The 24,085-nt window shown below is 58.2% G+C and overlaps 1 protein-coding gene across 1 annotated transcript in view; it reads right to left on the bottom strand.

The window, feature by feature from the left end:
• LAMC3 (laminin subunit gamma 3) overlaps positions 1-24,085 on the bottom strand; it is a 55,170-nt gene that overhangs the window by 13,702 nt on the left and 17,383 nt on the right. The window contains exons 4-17 of the mRNA XM_036117077.2: positions 22,143-22,309; positions 19,862-20,050; positions 19,668-19,785; positions 18,025-18,123; positions 15,244-15,380; positions 12,559-12,669; positions 10,472-10,664; positions 10,174-10,292; positions 6,039-6,257; positions 4,277-4,465; positions 2,750-2,995; positions 1,710-1,863; positions 884-1,026; positions 239-417 (exon numbers count right to left, since the gene is read on the bottom strand). Of these exons, the coding sequence (XP_035972970.1) occupies positions 239-417; positions 884-1,026; positions 1,710-1,863; positions 2,750-2,995; positions 4,277-4,465; positions 6,039-6,257; positions 10,174-10,292; positions 10,472-10,664; positions 12,559-12,669; positions 15,244-15,380; positions 18,025-18,123; positions 19,668-19,785; positions 19,862-20,050; positions 22,143-22,309 (2,263 nt within the window). The remainder of the gene's footprint in view (positions 1-238; positions 418-883; positions 1,027-1,709; positions 1,864-2,749; positions 2,996-4,276; positions 4,466-6,038; positions 6,258-10,173; positions 10,293-10,471; positions 10,665-12,558; positions 12,670-15,243; positions 15,381-18,024; positions 18,124-19,667; positions 19,786-19,861; positions 20,051-22,142; positions 22,310-24,085) is intronic.

Raw genomic sequence — 24,085 nt, 5'->3', positions numbered from 1 at the left:
GGGAAGGACAGCTGGTGCAAGGCACTGTTCTCCTATCTGCTCAGGAGCCAGGGACAGGCAGAGGTGAGGGCTGAGCAGGGCTGGCATTGGCCCGATGGCTGGGTGGGCACAGGGGCAAGGTGACCAGTGGCCCCAGAAGGCCTGAGAGCTGGTGGTGAGCAGGCATTTCCCGGTGCCCAGCACAGAGTTGGTGCTCATGGGAGGGGGTGTGAAGTGATGGGAGGTAGGGCAGGCTCACCTCCTCCTTCACCAGAGCATAGCAGGATGGGCACTCCTGACAGCGTGTGCCACCAGCCGTGAGGAAGAAGTTGTCCTGACAGCGGTCACACTTGTAGCCCACGAAGCCGGGCTTGCACACGCACGTGCCGTTCTTGTGGCATTGAGCCGAGGCGGCGCCCAACGGGGAGCACCTGCAGGCTGAGGGAACCGGGGCAGATGGCATCCCCCCCAATCGGAACCCCCAGGGCCCCTGCATCCTCACACCTGGATGCTCCAGACCCCCCAGGGCCAGCTCAACTACACTCCTGGGTCCTTCCCAGGACACTGAGTCAGAAGGTCAGAGGTGGTGACTGACTTGTTTCAGTGTCCCTGGGTCTGAGAAGCAGCCATGTTTAGAAACGGCCAGGCAGTCCAGCTGTGCGAATACGGACGCTGAGGCCCAGAGAGGTGACTCAATGACCCCAGCACACGGGAACTGAGCAGCGGAGCCTGGGGCTAGATGTTTGGTCCCCTACGCTCTCTCCACATTTCTACGGCCGCTTTTAGAAGATAGGCCTGCAGCCAATTTTCCCTTCTCTGCCACATGGCTGGCGTCCCCGTGGCTCCTGTCCAGAAACCTCAGACCCCACCCTCCGGGCAGCCGGGAAGCACCCCGCCTCCTCACCCCGGCAGCCCTTGATGGAGAAGCCGAAGAAACCCAGCTGGCATCTGTCGCAGGCCTGGCCCTCAACCCCGGGGCGACAGGGGCACTGCCCAGTCTCGGGGTGGCACCGGTCCTCCTGGGAGCCCAGCGGGTGACACTTGCAGCTAGGATGGGGAAGGAACCCGGGTCGGAGACAAGCTCTGAGCCGCTCCCCACCCAGCCTCGGCTGGCTGCAGCCCACGAGGGGCCTCCGGATCACACTCTCCACCCACGAGGCCCCATCGCCACGTAGCTACACATCCAACAGCTTTCCCCGAGCTGTGTCCTGGGAAGCACCATCTCACAAAAAAGCTACCCCCACCCCCCAAATAAGGCTATGGGGACTTACAAATCTTCAGATTATGCCCCTCTGTTGGAAAGTCACAACGCAATTAGCATATTAAAGGCACTGAGGAGTCTTGCAAGGAAGAAGCCTGTTTGCTGCACTGGGCATTTCCTTGGGGTCCTCCACTGCTCCCTAAAGACACTGTCTAAGGTGCTGCTCTGGCCAAAAAGGCCACAGAGCTGCAGCGTCACTGAGCGGGGAATCAGAGACCAAACCGGCCCTCTGCCCACCCGGACGTCCCTCAGGGTTGCTTTTGGCCTGTGTCCTGGGCTGGCAGGGCCACGAGTCTGACCCCCCAAGGGACCATCCCTTTGTCCCCCTCTGGGGCAGGGCACAGTGTCCCTGGCGGTGGGCCTGGGATGACACATTCTAAGCCAGGCCCCCCTCTGGGGGCTCCCCGGGACTTCTTCCATCCTGCAGACACACCCAGGGGAAGGGCACCCGCAGCCTCACCCCACTCACCTCTGGCAGCCCCTCCCGGGCTGGAGGTTGTAGAAGCCGGGGCTGCAGCGGCCACAGTCCCGTCCCGTAACGTGAGGCAGGCAGGGGCACTGGCCGGTCTCCGGATCGCAGGCTCTCTGCTCACTGATTGAGCCCTCGGGGTGGCAGCTGCAGGCTGGGAATGGAGGCAGAAATGGTGTTGGGGAACCACATAGATCATTGACTCAACCTTTGGGGGTCCAGGAGAAGATGGGGAGCCCACGGGGATGCCTCACATTCAACACAGACTACTAAGCTTTTTCTGGAAAAAGGCTCTAGGGCCTGGCTCAACTCTCACCCCATTTCCTATGTCCTTGGAGAGACAGCCTAGAATCCTCATGGCTGCAGATGGTTCTTCTGAACCTGCCCTGAACTCCAGCCGGCTGGGGAGAACGCCAGAGACCAGGCCAGGGAGTCACGGGTGGACCCGGGTGCCCACTGTTTTGGGTCACTTGACCCTGATCTCCTGGGCTCCACAGAGTGAGAGGCCGGCTTCCTCACATGATGAAAGGGCTCTGGAGCAAGTAAGTTTGGGGGAAATGCTGGGCTTCTCCCTCCAGCACTTCTGGAGGCCTTCCACGGGCCGAGGCACGCCGTGGCCCTCTGAGCGGGGACAGGGGGCTGAGTGCTAACCCAGGCTGGGGAGAGGAATAGCCTGCTGGAAGCCCAGGGGCAGCACAAACATGATGGGTGCTGTCTGCCACGGAGGACAGTCGTAGGCGCTAACTGCGGGGCTTACCTTACCTCATAAGGACTAAATTATCAAGGCAAAAAAAAAAAAAAAAAAAAAATCACAGGATCGGCATTGATTAGATCGAGGCTGAGAGAGACCTTGACCTTGGACGAGAGCAAACTCCTAGACCTTCCAGACAATGAGAGCAAACTCCTAGACCTTCCAGACAAGGGGACAGAGAAGGTGAGGAATGTGCCTGAGGTTGCACAGCCCCCCAAGCTGCGGGCTGGGTCTGGTGGAGAGGGGCCCCCGCCCTGCCCCACCCGCGGGGCGGAGGGTGGGTGCTCACGCGTGCATCTGTCTGCGGGCCGAGGGGCCAGGGCGCTCCCGTAGAAGCCGCCCTGACAGCGTTCGCAGTGGGCACCTGTCGTGTGGTGCAGGCAACGCAGGCAGTGGCCAGACAGGGGGTCGCAGTTGCCCACGGCGTTGGGGTCCACGTTCCCACTGCACTGGCACCGCCGGCAGGGCTGGGGAGCCCCAGAGAGCCCCAGAGGGTCTCCAAAGTAGCCGTCATCACAGAGCTCACAGCGCCGCCCTGGGGGAGGGAGATGGCTGTGTGTGGAGGAGCAGGCACGAGGCACGTGGCAGGTGGCACGTGGCATGCAGCACGTGGCATGTGGCACGAGGCCCGAGGCATGCGGCACGCGAGGCTGCCGGGTCCCTAGGCGGGGAGGGCGGGCGTCCCTCGGGCCTCCCTGTGCAGCCGAGCATGGGCTCCGGGGCCAGGGCCCAGCTCAGCCGTCAGTGGGCTGTGTGGTCTTGGGCAAGCCCCTGCGCCTCTCTGAACTCGGGCTCCTCGTCTGCAAGGCGGGGACTATAATGGCAGCACCTCCGAGGGCTTGGTGAGGTAAGTGCTCAGCTTCTGGCACCTGCTAAGGGCTCAGCAGCAGGGGCTGTCCCCGCCTAGTCACTGTCATCACCCTCCTCAGCACCACGGCCACCATCCTCTTCCTCAGCAAGGCCCGCAGGATGCTGGCGTGGTGAAGGCGGGGGCTGGTGCCCACCCGGGCACCCCTCCCAGGGGGTTGTTCCCTCCATGTACTGCAGCGTCCTGTTCCCCCAAAGTCCTCCCTCAGGTGCAGCTCATCTCAGCCTGGGCCAGACTGAACTTCTACAACTGTCCACACCCACCGGAGGGGGCTCCCCTCACGTCTGTAGACTGGGGGGAGCCAGAAAATGTGGGGGTTAGGGAGCGGAGGCACAGCATGATGGCAGGGTGGGGTGCAGGGTCCCCAGGTGGGACCTGGCTCTGTCAGGTCTTGGGGCCCCTGCCCCGCCCCCCTCCTGCGGCTGGCTGTGGGGAGCTGCTTCCAGAGCAGAGCGCTCCCCAGCAAAGCAGGCACCTGACAGGACCGACGTAATGGCCAGTCCTGAGGCAGCCGGTCACCACACATACAGTCAGACGTCTGAGAACCTTGGCAACATTATGTCAAGGCTCACGCTCACTCTGACAAATAAATAATCTTAAAAAAAAGTAAAAGCTGAAAGTTTAATCAGAGGTTTTCGACCTTAACCGTGTATCAGAATTAGCCAGAGCACTTGCTACGCGTATAGATTCTCAGGGTCCATCTCGAGCTACTAAATCAGGCTCTATGGGGCCAGGGCCCAGAAGGGGATTTTCAAAAGCTCTCCTGGACATGCTCAATCACTCAAGTTCTGCCAGGAACCCACAGCAGCCTGGGGTCCTGGCCGTGTTCTGAGAGGTCAGGCCTGCCACTCCTAAGCTAGGCCCTCCCCCATCGGTCACACTCCAAACCCAGGACCCCACTCCTGGAGTGCAGGACAGAGGCAGGGCCCCAGGGCACGAGCCACTCACCTCTCTGGCCCGAGGGGCAGTGGGTACACACCACCTCCCTGCTCTCTGGGATGATGGTGCAGGCCGACTGTCCGGGGCACGGGCAGGGCTGACAGTCGTTGGCCTGGCCTGCGAAGGGGTTGCCATAGAAACCCGGCAAGCAGCGCTCACAGGACGGGCCCTCGGTGTGGTGGCCGCACAGGCAGATCCCTGAGGGGAAAGACAAGCACCTGGTTACGACCACCTGAGCCCAGAATGCTCCAGAGACGGGGGCATCTTGGCGGGAGAGGTCACAGAGCATGTCCCCAGCAGAACTGAGGTGGGAACCTTCCAAGGCGGGAGCGGCACAGCCTGGGGAGAAGAAGTCTACCACTTACTGACCGTGTGGAGCTGTGGAAACCATCTAACACCCTGTGCCTCAGTGACCTGCAAGATGGACACAGCAAGGGCTCTGACCTCGAGGGTTTTCGTCAGGATGCAGCCAGAGTGCCCTGCAGAGTCCCCGGCTCACAGAATGATCCAGGACTGTTATCGCTGGTATTTTGTATTCCAAAACCTATCAGCGACCCAACAGATGGCACATCCGTGTCTACACTTACGGGTTTCCTGCCCCTTCCTCTGTGCTCTCTTAACCTCAGGGGCCAAAAGCAAGAGTGACACAGACCCAGGAGTCTGTTCCTGACAGGAGTTTGCAAGGAGGCTCCCCGTGTATGGGGTCTGCGGGTTCCCGGAGGCGGCCTGGTCTTATAGAACAGACCCCCGCCCCCACTGGTTGCTCATGCTGGGGGATGGTGCAAACCCCCTTCTCCAGCACCTGGAGTCCGATCAGACCCTGTGCCCTGGGGAAGGGAGGCACCACGGCCAGGGACTGAGGGAGGAGCCCCACTGAGAAGGGCTCAGTGACGCAAGACCACCGCTTCCAGGAGGCCCGGCAGCACCCAATGGGGTGGGGGGAATAGAGGGAATTCAGGGTGGCGAATCCAGGGGGAACCATCATGACTGTGCTGCTTTCCGCTGGTCACTGCCTCGGCCCACACCCCCGCGCTCACTCCTCTTTCTATCCAGTGTGAGCAGCTGTGGTCTCGCTGCCCATCTGACGGGTGAGGACCTGCCCAAACGGAGCAGGAAGTCACGGGGTGGCAAAGGGCTCCGAGGGGTGACGGACCGGCCGTGCTTCGCGCTTCCTCGGGAGGGGCCACCTGGAGCAGTGCACGGAAGCATTGGGAGGCCTCATCTGGGCTCGATTAGTGATGCCTGCCTCGGCCAAAACTGGAGGAGCCCCTGACGGGTAGTGTGTGTCTGTCCGCCCTAGCTAGTCTGCTGATTCCCAGGTTGCTGTCCTTTGTCCACTCCAGTGCAGGCATTTCCCTTCTCAGAGACCCCCCACCTGCTCCAGGAGGGCAGCGGGAGGGCCTGGGTGTGGAGAGAGGCCCCACCCAGCAGCTCCTGCCTGGTGACCTTCCTCGAGGGCTCTCTGCGTTTCCTTGGCTGCAAGTGGGGAAGAACTGCCGGTAGTGAACTTGTGGCAGGAGCAGTTCTGCCACCTACTTGCCGAGCGGCCTCCCTGCGCGTTGGGCCCCTCACCTGTAAGATGGGACACTAACGGCAGGAGTTGACGGTATAGTGTATAGAGAGGTCCCAGCATGGGGAGGAACCTGATGACACCATTTCATGAGTGTTGCTCTTGGTGATCACTCGCACATGCACGCAGCTGACCCTGCTCAGGTCATCGGCTGTCCTCGGTACAGCCCAGGGGGCTTGTGGATGGGGTGCCGGGACTCACCTGTGTGGGGGTCACAGGTGCCATGCTGGTTGCAGGTGCAGGGGACACAGTTGGTATAGGGACCCCCCAGTGGTGTCTCCCTCTTGTATCCGGGAGCACAGGATTCACAGAACTGGCCTGTGTACCCCTTGGGACATGAGCAGGTCTCCACCCAGGAGGCTGGGGGGGAGAGCCCCCGCTGGGCGGATATGAGCCGGACCTCGGTCAGGAACACCTGGCCTGCAGAACGAGGATAGAGAGGAAGAGAGTTATGGGCACACATTCCCGCCCCCCCAAGACCTTCCTATTCACATACGTAACAGGCAAAGGGAGGGTTATTGGCCCACATACAGAAAGGCACTCTATGAGTCAATTACAATTTTAAAAAAACAAAGGACAAAGGAAAAATAAGGTAATTTTCAGAACAAAAAATGGATATGGCTGGGAATTTTATGGAAAGACATTCATTCTCATGGGTTATTAAAGATATGTAAACTTAAACAAGGAGGATACCATTCACGCCCCTCAGATGGGTAAGCATTTAAAGATCAATGACGGGAGGGGTGCCTGGGTGGCTCAGTCAGTTAAGCATCTGTCTTCGGCTCAGGGAGAAGCAGACTCCCCACTGAGCATGGAACCTGACACAGGGCTTGATCATGGTCATGATCTTGGGGTCCTGGGATCGAGCCCCCTGTCAGTTTCCACGCTCAGTAGGGAGTCTACTTCTCCCTCTCCCTCTGACCCTCCCTCAGCTCATGCTCTCTCTCTCAAAATAAATAAATAAAATCTTTAAAAATAAATAAAGATCAATGACAGGGAAAGATGGTGTGAGGAACTCATGGGTTCTGTTTCTTTTTTTTTAAAGATTTTATTTATTTGAGAGGGAGAGTGAGTGAGAGAGAGAGAGCACGAGGAGGGGGAGGAGCAGAGTGAGAGGGAGAAGCAGACTCCCCGCTGAGCAGGTAACCGGCCCCAGGGGCGTGGGGCTTGATCCCAGGACTCGGAGATCATGACCTGAGCCAAAGGCAGACACTTAATTGAGGGTTCTGTTACTAGTGAAGCGAGAGAGCCCCTATCAGACCAACCTTCCTCCAGAAAACTAGAATCTTAGGGCAAAATATAACAACGATCCATCAACCCTGAAGAAGAACCAGAGCAGGTAGACAGTGGAGGAGGGTGGACACGTGCCCTGAGAACACAGATTGGTACAGCCTTTCTGTAAGACAATCTGGCAGCGGGTATCAAAACTTAAAATGTGCCCTCTGTGACCTAACACCGAACGTTTCCATTTTGAGGAATCGATGCTACAGACAGATTTGCACAAGGAGACAAAGACCTTTCTATGGAGCTCTTCCCTGTTCTCTGCAGCAATGTTTGCATAGTGAAAAACCAGAAACTGCTTCAATGTCTAGGAATAGGGGGATGGTTGAAACTTTAGGGAGCATCTATGCCATGGAACGATACGCGGTGGACGGACAACCAGCCTTTTCTATGTGTAAGACAAGTAACGGCCTCCAAGACACACTATTCGCTGAAAAAAAGCAATTGAATGGAGAGATAGCCCAGAACATCATCAGTGGGAAGAGGAGGTCTGGGGCTGGCGGGGGGGCGGGGAGAGGGACGGTCGGTATGCCCACCTGCCTCTCCAGTTTGCCCCGGCACCCAGCACAGGCCCGGCCTAAGTAGGTGCTTTGTGAACATCTGTTAACTGAAGGCTGAGTGAGTGGCAGAAATGAAATTCCTGCAAGAAGGCTCAGCTGGGGCGCCTGGGTGGCTCAGTTGTTAAGCGTCTGCCTTCGGCTCAGGTCATGATCCCAGGGTCCTGGGATCGAGCCCTGCATCAGGCTCCCTGCTCCTCGGGAAGCCTGCTTCTCCCTCTCCCACTCCCCCTGCTTGTGTTCCCTCTCTGGCTGTCTTTCTCCCTGTCAAATAAATAAAAAAATCTTTAAAAAAAAAAAAAAAAAAAAAAGAAGGCTCAGCAGGGTGACCTGGGGATCAGGGAGGCTTTGGGGAGCATGGGCAAGGATGATGGGGTTGAAGCTCCAAAGAGAACGAGGGAGCTGAGGCAGGAGGGGCTGGGTTACAACCCCCAAGCCTGGACTCGAAGGGGCCCCAGAAGTCAGGGTTCTCAAAAGTAGCCAATCACCCCCCTAGAAGCAAATCTGTGGCTGTTTTGGTTGTCACAACGATGGGGAGACAAGGACCAGGGCTATCAGACACCCTGACATGAGCAGAACCTCCCCCCCGGGACTTTTTTTCTTTCTTTCTTTTTTTTTTAAAGATTTTATTTATTTATTTGACAGAGAGAGACACAGCAAAAGAGGGAACACAAGCAGGGGGAGTGGGAGAGGGAGAAGCAGGCTTTCCACTGAGCAGGGAGCCCAATGCGGTGCTTGATCCCAGGACCCTGGGATCATGAACTGAGCCAAAGGCAGACGCCCAACGACTGAGCCACCCAGGTGCCCCCCCTCCCCGTGACTTTCAAATGTCTGTCTGGATGCCGAAAGGGGCAGGGATGCCCCTTTCCAAACACGTGAGCCCAGACTCCAACTCCATTTTAAACATAAGCACAAGGCATTTCCGAATGTTCAGGTGTACATGGAATTGTCTGGTAACGCAGGTACCGTGAACGTGGAGGGAACGCCGTGCTTTGTGATGCTGAGAATCTTCCCGAGAGTCACTCACCACTTTGGAAAATCGTGTCACCGGTACCCCACCCCCAGTTCTGGGAGTTTGTCACCAGTGTGTACCCTGTCTGTGCTACGGTCCCCTCTGTAACTGCCCCACTCGCAGTGATCTGGCCAACAATCCGATTTAGTGATGATTTCAAGATGACAAATGTACAAGGTTTAAGGAACAAGGATCAATCATATTCAGATGGGTATTTGAAACTTGGCTTTACAGCTTCACCCACAAATGGATGGTTACTTTGCCAAGGCTTTTTTACCCCCTAACGAAGCAATGAAACCACCAAGGCTAAGTAAACCTTTTCAAAGAACCGCACTGACCAAGGTAGCAAAACTGCACCCCCTTTCTCACCATCCCCCTGCCGCCTGTGGCCACACAAACCAGTGGCTTCTGTCCCTTCTGTCTCCATCAGTGAGAGCCCCGCCACACGCTCAAGTAAGTCTGCCTGGGGACAGCTGATCCTGACCCTGGTTTTTACACTAGCATTAGTCATGCACACGCCTCCGCGTCACGATTTCCCTGCCCTCCACATATGCAAACGGCTCCCGAGCTTCGGTTGCCCCGACACGCACACTTACTCGTCACAGTGGGGGAAACTTGTCACGACAACTCTTGTCCAGTGCGGTCATGCCTGAGCACTGACACTCTGGAAATCAATTACTTTCGTATGTCATTTACTTCCCTTTTATTTGTTCTGTAGATTACAACTAGGGTACTATATTGGTTTTTAAAGATCGTGTCTAGGTAGGTTATAATATCTCTAAGTTTCCCTTCCAGATAGTAAAGGGGTGTCCTATGTGAGATACCTCTTCTAAAAGGGGGGTACTGAAGTCCAGTCTAGGCACATGTAGGTATGGGAGCCAGGGGAGGGGGTAGGGAGAGAAGGAGAAAGTACATTAAGGAAAGAAGGAGGAACCAGGAACAGTCAGAGGACCATCAGGACCATCACCATGTGAGCAGCGTGAGAAAGCCCCCTGGAAGCTGGGTCCTGACCCAGCCCCCTCGGCTCTGAGAAGGTTCAGAAACGGATCTGCACTCAGGGAGGCTTAGGTGCAATACCACCAATGACCAGCAGGAGGAGCCAACTCTGGGACCCTCGCCTGCTCCTGAGCCCAGCACCCAGAGGACCCTCAGAGGTCCTGCCTTCTGGCAGTGGTGGATTCCGCCGTGGCCTGACGACACCCAACAGTTCTTGGCTGCTTCATAGCCACACATCTGTCTCTTAGAGCTGTCCACCCTCGGGCCCCTTACCTGTCCAGCCCCTGCCTCTGTCCTCAGGGTCCACCCTCCCCGGTCCTTACCAGTTGCATGCCCCTTGGCAAGGGTCCTACTTCTCTGACCTTCAGATGTCTTTGTGGTAAAACGGGGGTGGTAACTGTCTGCTGTGGGGACTCAGCAAGGCTATGCACGAAGGAGCCCCGGGGCCCAGCTGGTTCTGGGGATGGGGGCTGTCCTTATCATTACTGACCAGAAGGGCGTGGGCTCCGGCCACCGGCCCGGATGCGCAGAGCTGTCAGATTGGCGAGCAGCCGCTGGAAGTGGAAGGGGGGCAGCGGAGGGTCCACATCCTCGGAGGTCTCCTGCAACCTGGCAGGGGAGGGCGTCAAACTGGAACCCAAGGCTGGGGGCAGGTGGTGCCGAGGAGCCTCCAGCAGGGGCGGAGAGGGCGGGAGGCCCCAGACCACAGGACAATCCACGTGCGCCCAGACCTCAGGGACCACCCTGACTGCCCAGGCCCCGCTCTCAGGACACAGCAAGACACTTACTCGAACCTGAGCTGTACCTCCCCGGGCTGCCCGGCATCCGGGGGGCCGGAAAGGCTGGAGTGCTGCAGAGTCAGGGCCAGGCCCGCCCCTTCCAGCCTCAGCTGCACGGGGAGTGGGGAGCCCCCAGGGGGGACCCAGAAGGTCAGTGTGAGGGGCTGTCCATAGCTGAACCGCTGATCTCCCAGGAACTTCTCTGAAGACGAGAAAAAGGCTTGTTTTCACTTAATTAGCTTGCTTTTAAAGATTTTGTCGGCGGTATGTTGATTTTATTGACAATTAAACATCCAAACAAGATAAAATGACAGCAGGGAGAAAGCCAAAGGCTCCCTGCAAAGCAGACGCTGAGGGTGGCCGCACGCCTCCCTGCAGGCCTGCTTCATGTCCCTGTGCCCCTGTGGTAACACGGGGCCCCACGCCCGGCTTACTGCTCTGCTGTCACTGTCTCGAGCTTGGGTTCTGTAAGTGAAGCCTGATGGGACAATGGAGCCTCTGGGAGCAGAGCAGACACGCGTGTCGCACACAGTGGTGGCACCCAGCCGTCCCCGTCACAATCCGTGCTCACAATACCCCACCAGCAGCTTCTGGTGGCCCCACGCGTGGGGAGCTTAGTGAGGCTCAGAGCACGTACAAGGTAAGCCTGCTACACGTGTGGCTAAGGAGGGGCGCTGACCGCCCCGAGGCCACGCTTTCCACGGGCGTCAGAACACGTTTCGAGCAGAAAGAAAGTGGTGGCCTCCTAAGAAACACAGAGGACCCCGGGGCCCTATCACACACAGCCTTCAAACTCGGGCTGTTTTTCTGTATCTTCCAACTGCTTCAGCTGAAAAACCCCCACGTGGCAAGAAAGGGCCCCACTGGCCCCTCGCTGCTTATCTCCCTCCCGTCCCCCGGCACTCAGGAATCAGTGGGAGGCAGAGTGTGTTGGGAGAATGTGGTGCGTATCAAGATGTGAAGTCAAAATGGTTGATTCTGTCCACCTACCTCGCCCACTGCACTGTGCCCAGCACCCGGCACAGGACCCAGCAAATACTTCTTAAGCAAAAAAACTACTTTTTCTTAAGCCCGTCAAAAAAGCACCACGGAATAGAGTGTGTTTTGTGCTCTTAGACCTCTGAGCTTGGGGAACCTGCCCCAGGACGGGGTTCTCAAGACCCCTGGACTTTTGCTTCTTGCCAGGTGCTGTGTCCACAGAGCAAGCCGGGTATCTGTGCACCATCGCTCTGGCCCTTCTCGGAGAGGGAGGTCAAGGGCAGGACCGGGTCGGGGGAGCCAGTGGACCCGGAATCTGGCCATAGGAGAGCTAAGAATGGACTCCCGGATCCTGGTTCCAGGTCTGGTACAGTTCCCAGGAGACCAGAGTTGCCCTACTTGGTGGGGGGTGGTTCAGAATAATCTAGAACTTCTTGCTTCTGCGGGAATCCCAGGACCCTGGGAGGAGGGTGCCATGGCCGGGCGGGGTGAGAGACTGATGGATGATGCACAGGGATTTCTGGGGCCTGAAGGGGCCTGGTGGCAAGCCCTTGATCAGAAATCCGGCGGGGGGGGGGGTGCTCCAGCAGACTCTGTGGGGCGTGTGGTTGGTGGAAAAATGGCCCCCAAAGGTATCCATGTCCTGATCTAAGAAATCTGTGAATACGGTATGTTGCATGGCAGGGACAATGAAGATTGCAGATGGGATAAAGGCTGTTCATCAGCTGACCTTAGAGTAGAGAGATTATCTTGGATTATCCACCTGGGCCCAGTGTAATCACAAAGCCCTTCCTGCGCGGAAGAGGGACTAAGAAGAACTGACGTCACAGAGCTACAACAGGGAGAGACCCCTCGGCTCTGAAGACAGAGGAGGGGTCTCGAGCCGAGGGATGTGAGCGGCCTCCAGAAGCTGGAGAAAGCAAGGGAACAGATTCTCCCCTGGAGCCTCAGGAGCGCAGCCCTGTGGATGCTGTGATTTTAGCCCCGGGAGACCCATTTCAGACTTCTGGCCTCCAGGACATGGAGAGGATAAATCTGCATTGCTTTTAGCCACTGGGTTGGTGGTCATCTGGCGCAGCAGGAAATGAACGCGGGGCAGTCCTGCCAACCCCACGTACCTGGTAGCGTAAGCTCCTCCTCGTCTTCTGGATTCAGGAGGATCCCCCTTGGGCTCCATCGTGCAGGATGCTCTGGGCCCCCCACACTTCCGGTCCGCCAACCCTGGGCTCCTGGACAGCAAACACACGTGCCCATGTGAGGCTCTGGAGGGTGGCCTCCACCCCCTCCCTCTTCACACCCTTCCTGGGGGTCCCACTGATGGCCCCCAGAGGCCTGAGCACAGCCTGAAACAACTGACCCTGGTAGGTGGGGAGAGACAATTCTAGAGACGGGTTGGGGTTGGGGGGGCGGTGAGAGCCAGCTGGTGCTCCATGCTGCCCACAGCCAGGCAGCTCAGACCCCCACCCTAGAGTCAGCATGGGGGTCTTAGGGTGGGAGGTAGCCCCAGGAAAAGTGAGAAAGCTCAGGATGCTGGCTGTTTAGGGCAAGGTCCGACCTCTGAGCCTGCCTTGCCCCTTCAGTGGGCCCTGAATACAACATAGGACACAGTCTGGAGACCCCAGCACGGGGCACTGAACAACAGGCCATCTCTGACAGTACTGGACTTGACCTCATCCTCAGATCTTCCGAGAACTTCCTCACCCGCAACCTCACCACGCCTGTCCTTTGAGCTGCATGTGTCATTAGCCCCACCGCACTCAGGGAGGCCACCTCGTTAGGAAGTGGTCAAGCCAGGGTGAGAACCCAGACCTTCCCATCCCCCGTCCCATCCACCCTCCCTCTGGTGACGGCACCACACCAAGCAGAGTCCGGCACAGAGCAAATGACCCCAAGGGAGCAGCTGGGAAAGGGGGTGGAGGCCTGACCCCTGGGGCACCAGAGGGGTGAGGAGGGAGGGATGAAGGGAAAGAGGTCAGAAAGAGGAGGTCTGCGGCTCCCTGGTGCTAGACTAAGTTCTGCCCCTCACTGGCTGTGTGACGCTGGGCAAGTTACTTCACCTCTCTGAAGCTGGTTCCTTATCTGCAAAATGGGGACAACGGAGTACCTCTGGCCCTGGCAACAGTTCTCAAAGTTGGTCTAAATACCCTGGGAGATCCTCGAGACTCAGGGAACCCACGAGTTCGAGCTATCTTCATAGTAACACCAAGATGAAATTTGCACCTTTCGTGCTGCATCTGACCAACACACGGTAGAATTTTCCAGAAACTGCAAGTCATGTGCTATCACAACAGACTGAGCTCTACTAATCCAGCCTTAAAGAGATGTGTGAAAGTATACACATGCACTCCCCTCTTTTTGTTTTTTTTTGAAAAACAGCTTTTTTGCACGGGCTGATATTATTTTATGTTACACATTTATTCTGGTCATTTTTAAGTGAATTAATATACAACTATTTTAAAATTACTGTTTTCATTTCTAATACAGAAAATACCCATGTAAACTACCCACGTAAAGAACAGTACTTGGAGGGGGCACCTGGGTGGCTCAGTCATTAAGCGTCTGCCTTCTGCTCAGGTCATGATCCCAGGGTCCTGGGATCGAGCCCCGCATTGGGCTCCCTGCTCGGCGGGGAGCCTGCTTCTCCCTCTCCCACTCCCCCTGCTTGTGTTCCCTCTCTCACTGTGTCTCTCTCTGTCAAATAAATAAAATCTTTAAAAAAAAAAAAAAAAAGAACAGTACTTGGAGGTCCTCAGTAATTTTCAAGAGCATGAAGGGATCCAGGGACCAAAAAGGTTTGAGAAGTGTGGCCTGAGGGTCCCAGTGAAGTATACGAGATGCTGAGAGAGATGCACCAAACCCAGCGCCTGGCTCAACGTGAGAACAGAACACGGTATTGTTCTTAGGATCTATAAAATGAGTCCCATCTGATGCTAACACCCTAGACCCCCCCCCCCACCAGGTGACCTCAAGGCAGGGTCCCATCTCCGTCCTGCTTTCTGTGCAGTGTCCAGCAGAGGGCGCACTGCCCCCTGTCTGGGGCCCCTCCTGCCCGGCGGAGATGCAGGGGTCAGGGGACTCTGCGGGGCACGGCAGGGGTCCCTGTAGGCTGTGATTTAATGCAGAGCTCCACTGCCCTCCAGCTCCAAAGATGCACGTGCACGCACCTGCAGTTGGGGACCCAGGGCACCCTGGTATCCCCGGACCCTGTCCCAGACAGAAGGCTGGCAGAGCAGCTGAGAGCAAAACTCAGGAGCTGACAAACCTGGATGCCAACCACTAAACTCTGTGACGTACCTTTTCTGGGCCTCAGTTGTCTCATCTGTAAAATGGGAATGAGAGTACCTACCTTCCAAGGACTCTGTGGGTTCCATGCATGTAAAGAACTCAGCACAGTGCCTGGCATACAGCAAGTGCTCAATAAATGGAGTCCAGGGGATTGCTCGTGAATCCCCAGCACTGGGACACGTCACGGGAGGCCAGTCTTGACAGACTGATTAGAAACTCCCCCCCCAGGATCTAAAGGCTGCCACCTACCCAGTTCCCAACCCTGCTGGAGGCCAGGGAGGGAGCCAAGGGGTGCAGGTAGGTACTGGGGAGTGCTCAAGGGTGCAGAGGGGCACATCTTGCGTGGCCTGTGTGTGTGAGCCCGTGGGAGTTGCCTCCCCTGCAGCCTGAGGCTGCCCCCTCCTTCCCACCCCCACCCCTACCCCCACCCCCAGTACTGCAGGATCTCCCCAGAGCAGGACCGCCCCACCCCCCCCCGCCGGGAGGTCGCTGTGGGGGCGATGGGAGGCGCTTCCTACCCTGGCGGAGGTCGGAGAGGATGTGGTGCTCCCGAAACTGGGCAGCGGCCGCACACACCTTGGAGTGGCCGTAGCAGAAGCAGCTGGTGCAGCCAGCCAGGTGGTGGGGCTGCAGGTTAAACGTCCCCGGGCGACATCTGAAAGGAGTGCAAGCCCCGGGGGAAGGGGGTGGCAAATGAGCCAGGGAGGTTCAGGGGATCCCAGCTAGATCAAGGTGAGTCAGAATCACTGGGGAAACCTCAAAATATATATATACACATTTTCGGATTTACAGGAGTTGCGAAGATCATGCAGAGAGTTCCTGTGGCCTCTTCACCAGCTTTCCCCGACATCAGCAACGTGGCAAGGGCGCACTTAACTGCGCCGAGAAATTCGCGTGAGTTCACGTTAGTTCCCGTTATGTACTAAACTCCAGACTTGATTAGGATCTCTGCCCTTTCTCCGCCAATGCCAGTTTTCCTGGCCCGGATCCGATCCGGGACCACGGGACCACGGTGCCTCCTCTAGTCTATGCAGTATTCTTGTCATCCACAACCTTGACGCTTTTGAAGAGTAGTGCAGATGTTTTGCAGAATGCCCCGCAATTCGGGTTTCTCTGATGCAGTCTCATGATTAGACTGGGGTCATGGGTTTGGGGAAGCAATAGAGGTGAAGTATCCCTCTCGTCACATCGCACTGGGGTAAATGACGCCCCTGTGAGATCACCGGGAGTGTTAACCTTCACCGCCTGGTCAAGGTGCAGCCTGCCCACGGGCTCCTGCACCTTCTGCCTTCAGGAGGAAGTCACTAAATGCAGCCCCATCCCCTGGAGGGCGGGGTATTAAAGACACGCGCGGACACCACCACCGTAATTACCAAATATTTTGCGAGGGAGATATTTGGGGCAATGCGAATACCCTGTTTCTCCTTAAAATCCTGCCCACTCAATTAGGTGGCTCTTGCCCATCGCGACCATTACTGTGAAATTCAAACTGATTTCCTATTTCTCCCCCTTCCTTCTATATTTATTATTTGGAATTCTTTCACCAGGAAGATTTGTCCTCTCGTCCCGGTGTTATTTATTTTTCCCCCCTCATCTGTTTATATCAGTGGGGACTCATGGGTATTTATTTGATTATTTGGGTTATAATCCAATACCATCATTATTTATTTTGTTGTTCAAATTGTTCCAGCTCTGGGAGCTCTTTCAGGTCGATGTTTGTGTCCTCAGGCCCCCATCCTGGTTTAGAGGTTTTTTCTGTTCGTTTTCGTCTGGTTTTGTTTTTAATTAAGTACTTCCTTGCTCTCTGTGACGACCAGACACTCTGGGCTCATCCGGCATGGTCCTGGCCCCAGCCCTGGGATCAGCCATTTCTCCAAGGAGCCTTGGAGAAACATTTCCCAGACTCCCGGTCTGCGCCTGGGGGCTCTGTGTGAGCCAGCCGGGGCAGAGGTATCGGATTCCTAAGAAGCTGTCGATGACCCCCGGGGCCCAGCCAGTTCTGAGGAGCACAGCTCATCAAGCTGCCCCATTTCATAAACGGGCAAAGTGAGGCTCAGAGGGAAGACCCCCTGAAGGTGCAAGGCGGAGGGGGGCAGAGCTGTGGGAGAACCCAGGTGGGGGTCCGGTTCCCCGACTCCACTCTGTTTCCTCACCTGAGGGATCTCAGGGAAGGAAGTCCCAGCAGGGAGCCGACCTCCCACCCCAGGGCCTGCAGGCCACATGTGGACGAGGTGAGGGGGTGGCCTGGGGCTGACCTAGGCAAGTCAAGGCCAGGGCCAGCCACGGCTTCTTCTAAACCAGTAGAGACCCAGCGCACACTGACAAGAGTCGAGTCCATGATATAATGCTGTATCAGGTGCTTCACACACAGGTCTGCAGGCAGAGAATCAAAAAGCCCCCGACAGACCCTGCGCTCGTTGCAAAGGGCTTCAGAGGTCAGAGCCAAAGCCAGGAAGAGGAGACGGTGTGTACCTAAGGAGGTAAACCCACATTTGTCCGCCAGCCCTACTGCTTGGGGCTAGGAGGTCCCCTGAACACACCAAAGAGGAAGTTTAAGGATCATGTGGCTTTGGAAAAGTAATTTTGCCTTGTGGAACTTCGGACACTCCATTTGTACCAAGATAGGATGACAAAGACGGCAAAGCGGTTGGAATCGCAGCCCAACTGGTAGAAGCTTCTTGGAGTAGGGCAGACAGGATTCTGAGGTTACAGTGGGGCTCACGGTAAAGACCGCGGCGTTCCACTAGTGATGTCTGCCCTGGGGGTGAGTGGGGAGGGCAGTGGTGGGAGTATCAGGTATTTGCTATTCCTGGATTAGAGCATCTCTCCTATCCTTTCCAGCTCTTTTTTTTTTTTAAGATGTAAAAGAAGAATGGCTATCACAGCTTATAACCATCAGTGTAGGGGTCAAAGTATAAGCGGTGTCCAGGCGTCTGGTGGTGCAGTCAGTTAAGAGTCCCAACTCTTGGTTTCGGCTCAGGTCATGGTCTCAGGGTCGTGAGATCGAGCCCCACGTCAGGCTCCGCGCTGAGCGTGGAGTCTGCTTCAGGTTCTCTCTTCCCTTCCCTCTGCCCATCCTGCTCATGCACTCACTCTCTCTCTCTCTCTAATAAACAAATCTTTATAAACAGTGTCAAAACCTTTAGATAACTTCCAGGACGGCAGACCCACGGTGCCCCAGGAAGGGTGACAGGTGGCGAAGTTGCCCAGGTCTGTCTCGGCCCTGCCCCTGCTCCTCCACCACATCATGAGCCCTGAAGTCACTCCCAGCACGCTGAGGGTCGGATCGGCTCACCCACCTGTCACACAGGTAGCCTTCCACGTTCCTCTTGCAGGGGCAGCGTCCGCTGTGGGGGTCACAGGTGCCCAGGCTGCCGGCAGCACTGCAAGTGCAGGGTCTGCAAGGAGATAGGACAGTAGGAAAGGTATCCAATGAGCAATTCCAGAGTGAGGATAACCCATCCTCCTGAGAGGGAACCTCTCCATCCTTCCCCATTCCCTAGAGAACGAGGAGGTAGGCTGACCCAAGAGCCTGCCGCCTGGCTTTTACCATTCCCACCTTGCCAAGGAAGTGACCCATCCACTCACCTGAAGAGTGATCCATCTGCCAACCCACCCCCTCATCCATCTGTACATTCTTCCAGCCACCTATCCATTTATTCATCCTTCCAGCCTTCTATTGATTGACCCACCCACCCATCCATGCATCTTTCCATCCATCCATCCATCCATCCATCCATCCATCCAACAAGACATGGTTCCTGCCCTCACAGAGCCTACAGTCAACTGAAGATGGACAAACAAACAGGTAGGTACTGTACTTTGATATGTTCTAAGAGGAAATATAAGAGGCCATAGGTGCACCAAGGAGGAGCTTGAGGTGAGGGACAAGAGGACAGGTAGAGGGAAGACTTCCTTCCATGGCCAGAGTTGTGCCTACACCCACTGAGTATTCTGTGGGGCATCCGAGACTCCCCGTCCAATCCCGATGCATTTCCATTGCCTTTCAAATACACAAAGAGCCTGTTGTAACCAAAGCCAAGTTCATTTAAAAGTGTTTCTGAGTTTCTAAGAGCTTTATTTTTTTGGTCATGGGTGTTTCTCAATTAAGTGATTGAGTTAGACCAGCATGTTAAACCCCTCTTCTGAGGTCTGGACCCCAGGAGCCCCCTGCCCGTTCTCTCCCCTTGGATGCCCCACCAGCACTGCAGAATCAGCCTCTCCCCGTATTGTGCTCCCTGTGTCATGAATGGCCTCCCTCCACCCAGGGGCCTGGGGGCTCTGCCTTCATTCTTCCTCTTCTGCTCCCTGGTGACCACCTCCTGCCAACTCTGCCTTCCGAGGGGCTCTGGAATCTGTCCGGTTCTCTGCCTCTCCGTGGCCAAACCCTAGTGCGAGCTGCCATGTCTCCCAGCTGTTCGTGCTGCAGCCTCTACCCCGGCCTCCAGCCTCATCCCACTCCTGCCTCACACCTGTCCACAGCTCCTCCTGAGGCCTCCGAGGCCCCGTCGGACCCTCCTCCTCTGTGCACCCTCCTGCCCTGCAGCCCCCGCTCATCCATACCGAGCTTCGCCTTGTCCTTGCCTCTGAGCCTTTGAATGCACTCTTCCTCTGCCGGGAACACCTGTCCCTCCCTCCGCCCTCTCTCGGCAGCCCTCCCTTCTCAGGCCTCACACTAGGAGCTCAGTGCCTCTCATGGGAAGCCTGCCCTTGACCCCCAAGAACAGCCGGGCTTCCAAGGGACTCATGCCCTGTCTCACATTCTCCAGGGACGGGGTGTCTCTAGTCCTCGCGTGGGACTGGGGGTGGCTGTAGAATGGGAATAAGATGGAATGACAGAAAGAGAGATGGAAGGCAGGAGGGAAGGACAGACTTTCCCCTTCCTCCTGCTTCCTGGCATTCAGTCCCAGTCCACCCCGTGTGCCCCGCGTGGCCGCCTCACCTGCAGCCTCCCTCACTGAGCGAGTGGAAGCCGGGCCGGCAGCGGTCACACTTCCAGCCCGTCACCGTGGGCCTGCAGACGCAGGTGCCCGATGCATCACACTGGAGGCGCAGGGAGCCTGGGGGAGGAAGGGCACAGGGCAGCGGGGGCCCGATCGGGGCTGGGGGCGGGGGCGAGGTGGTGGGGCCCACTACCTGCCGGGTGGCAGTCACAGGGCTGGCACGGTGTGCGAGGGCTCCAGCGATAGAAGTCCTCCCGGCAGCGCTCGCAGTGTGGCCCCGCCGTGTGGTCCCGGCAGCGCAGGCAGCGGCCGCCGTGGCCCGTGCGGCGGAAGAGCTCCCGGTCGAACGCACACTGCTCCGAGTGGCCGCTGCAGTTGCAGGCTGTGGGCAGGAGGCAGGGGGCGGCGCGTGAGCGGCGGGGCTCGGCGGAGGGGAGTCTGGGCCAATCCGCCTCCTGGTAATGAAGGAGCGGGCAGCTCCACGAAGGTCCAGCTTGATCAAGGATACGGAGACCAGTCGACTGATCTTCCCCAACAGGACTCTCAAGAGCAAAGGGGGCAGCAAGACCCAGGACCCCCCCAGGCAAGCCAGACGCACCGTCTGCACGCACGGATCACGGCTGGCCACCGTCTGGAGTGGCAGCGTGGCTCGCTCCAAGCTGTCTCGTGGATCCGCTCAGCCAAAAGAATTGTGTGGATCTGGCTCCTAGTGACCATGAGGTCATTCAGATGCATGGAAATATAGGTCACCCCTTTACTCATTAATTCATTAAAAAAGGAGTATGTACTAAGGATTGCTCGGTCCGTCTCAACCCCCGTCGTGAGCCCAGCGTGGGTGGGGGGTGGTCAGCGAGCAGCACAAAGAGTACTGCTCCCTGTTTGATGGGGGCCAGATGCAGCAAGCAAGCAAAAATCCTACAGGTGGAAGGCTGCGGGGAGGCTCTGGGAGCTGAAGGAGGGACCCCACGGGCTGTCCTCAGGGCGGGGGGCGTCCCAGGCGGGAGGTGAGGGCCGGAGCATAAGCCGTGGACAGCCAGAAAAGATCTGCCCAGTGCTGGGGGGGCGGGATGCTGGCATGTCACTTGATGGGCAGAATGATGGGACAGGGAGGGGTGCGGGGGGCAGCTATGAGGTTGAGAGATCAGCAGAGCCTGATCCAGGGAGGCCAGGCAGCCATGGTCAGTGGACTTCACCTGGAGCAAGGCAGGCTCTGGGAGGTTCAGCCAGCGGCTGGGTGTAATTGGGTTGGCACTTTAGCAAGAGCCTCGGGCTGCAGGCAGAGCCAGGCCGAAGGCTGGTAAGCAGGGCAGGGGGAGCTTCAGGCCTGGAGGAGGGGTGACGGAGCTGGGACCAAGGCGCAGACTGAGTAGAAGGACACAGTCAGGCGGGCCGGAGGGACATGGGTGAGGCCGAGCTCAGGGCTGCCTGCCCTGGGGGGTGGCGAGGGATCAGGCACGAAGCCCCAGCTTACAGGCTGGTGGCAGAGTGGACAGAGATGTGACCACTGGGCGAGGACACGGCAGGAGAAGTGGTCTGGCCTTTTGTGTCCCCACCACAGAGACAGCCTCAGGCTCAGAATGGGTGAGCCAGCCAGCTCCGCCTCCTTGGCCCCAGGGAGGACTTCCTGGGGGAGGCAGGCCAGTGAGGGCAACAGAACCCCATGAGGGCCCCGGTGGCCCCGGGAAGCTCCTGCAGACAGCGCTACGCTGTTTGCAGAACAGGCTGTCCCCGCTCCGTCCCAGCTCTGGCTGCCAACAGCCCCGGCCCACGAGGAGAGTGGGCCCAGAGACCGGGCTGTCAGGACCATGCCCATGAACAGGCTCCTCCTGCCAGCAGCCGGGATCCAGGGCCCAGTGAGGGCCAGCCGCCCTCGGGGAGCCCGAAGCAGCAGTTCGGGTGACTCTCTGGGGGACAGGGCAGGCTCGGAGCCCGTGGGAAGCTGGGACGGATGGTGATGGACAGTCCCAACCCCACTGTGTGCAGCCCCACGTCCCGGGGGAAGGTATGCCGGCACCATCCTCTGCAGCCTGTCTCTGAGGTTCCGTGGTCAAAGCCACATCACATGGGGACTGGGACATCAAAGGCTGCCTGGGGGGCCGTGGGAGAGGCTGGGTGGGCAGGTCAGCACCCCCCAGGACCCGGGGCCTTCTGTTCTGGCTTTGATTAGCGGTTGGAGCCCTTGAAACAAAGAACAGTCGGGGGGCCTTCCCAGCCCTCCTGCCGCAGCCACCTCCTCCTCGACTGGGGGATTTGGTCTGGGGGAGCGCTTTGTGCTTTGTAGGGGGCAAGACAGAGGAACGCACGCCCCCTTCCGTTCTCCCCTCGCCCCTCCTCATCCCTGCAGCGACGGGGGGTTAGTGTCAGGAGCAGCCCCCACTGCCGGTCTCGGGAGTCTGCTCCCCAGCCGGCGCCACGGCTCCTGGCCCCAGCCCCCGGCCCCCGGCCCCCATGGCCCAGAGCCCCGGGACACTCACGCACACACTCGTTGGCGGCCTCGGCCGTGCCCCGGGCCCACGGGCGGTCCTGGAAGAAGGGCAGGCAGCTCTCGCAGTCGGCGCCCGTGGTGTGGTGCTGACAACGGCAGGCCAGCCGGCCCGCCGCATCGGGACCGCACTCGCTGGCGTGCCCGTTGCACTTGCACCTGGGGGAACACGGAGATCGGGGTCCAGAAACTGGGGAAGGCACCGTCAGGGGAGGGGTTCATCGCCAGGTAGCCCCTGATTCGACCGCTCAGTGATGGAGCTCCAGGGAAGCCCTACTATGTGCCCGGGGAGCTGGCCGCACTGTGCTCTTCTGAGCTCCATCCGTGGACAAACCCACTGCGTCTTCACGAGCCCGCTATCCTTCCCATTTCACAGATGCGGGAACTGAGGCACGCAGGCTGCCCCGGGCCAGCAGTTAGGAATGGCAAAGTTGGCAAGGCTGCTACTGAAGGAGTCCTAGCCTAGCGACACCCAGAAAGAAGTCATCCCAGTCCCCCGGGTGGAAGGTGGGGCAGCTCACGGGCACGGGGTGGAGGAAGGGGGCAGCCAGCGAGCTCACATAGTCCTCCTTCATGTCTAAAGGGGCGAGAAAGAGGTCGCTCCTTACGGAGGACAGCCCCCAACTCATCTCATGTCCCCAGTGGGTCTGTGCCTGGGGGACAGCCCCTGGGGCCCGTTTCCCACAGCATCCACCTTCCCACAGGGACAGGAGACTGGCAGAACTGGGCAGACCCAAGTGAGCGCATGGGGCCACCACGATGTCCAGCTTCAGCCTTCCTCTGTGCCGTCCCCAACTGAGCTTATACCTTCTGCTGGAGCCTCCCTGCTGTAGCAGGAGGGACCACACTCACCCCCATTTCACAGATGAGAAAACGGAGGCTCAGGCCACAAAGAGACAGGTGCTCTCAGAGCTAGAATCTGCACCCTGTTCTGCTCCACGCAGACCCCGCGCTCCCGGACCCTGGAGGCTCCGGACACAGCTCCCGTAAGCTGCGATCCATGTCCGCCCTGACTGCTGTCAGCACCCCCAGCATCTTCTCCGCTTTGGGGACACAAGGCTTGGGAAGAGCACAGGGCATTGTTTCCTCCGTGGGAGCCCCGGGTAGGCAGGGAACACCCTAGCATTTCTGGCAGGGGTGAGGTGGACACCAGGCAGTCTTGAGAGAGGGTGATCCCTGGTCTTGGGACAAGGGACTGCCCATGTCCCTGGGGAGGTCTGTGAACACCACCCTCCCCCATGAAGCCCTCTGACCCCGAGGGAAAGAATGAAATTCTTCTAGGCCATTGTGGGAAGCCGGTGCCGGCCCCCTGCCCCACAGCTAGCTGCAGGCCTGAGGGTGGTCTGGCTCTGGCAGCTGGGGCCCAGATGTTCTCTGGCCCAAAGCCCCCTGACAGAAGGCGCTGGAGCTCGCCACCACCCGCCATCGTGGAGAGCGCCTCCTCCCGGGTGGTTTGACCTGAATCAAGCATGGGAGCGACAGGGGAGGAGGCGCAGAGGGGCCCTCACAGACACCCCCACCTCTTCTCTCCCAGCCCCAGCCTTGCCTGGAGGGTGCAGACACCGCGGGTGCAGGTAGCTGGGCCCTGCCTTCCCTTTCTGGGCTTTTCCACCTCTCCGAACGCCACCCAAGCGTCCCTGAATTCCAGAAGCTCCTTGCTTCCCACTCACACCGGCCATGAGCCCCACAGCAGGCTGACTCCCCATCCTACGTAGCCTGCAGATCCACAAGCTTCTCGCCGCCCTACCAGCCCCTCCCACGGCCACTTTCTCACGTTCTTTTCTCTCTCCCCTTATCCTTCCCCTGTGGTGTCAGGGGGTTGGGGCCTTTTCACACCCTGTTACCACCCCGGCCAAATCCTTCCACAGCTCCCCACTGCCTGTGGGACATGAATGAACTCGGTCCACGGTCCGGACCATCTTGCAGCCTTGTCTC

The sequence above is a fragment of the Halichoerus grypus genome, chromosome 14 (assembly GCF_964656455.1).
Source record: "Halichoerus grypus chromosome 14, mHalGry1.hap1.1, whole genome shotgun sequence".
In the NCBI taxonomy this organism is placed as follows: Eukaryota; Metazoa; Chordata; class Mammalia; order Carnivora; family Phocidae; genus Halichoerus; species Halichoerus grypus.
Note: the sequence above shows the minus strand (reverse complement) of the source record. Positions and strands in the feature narration are given on the sequence as shown.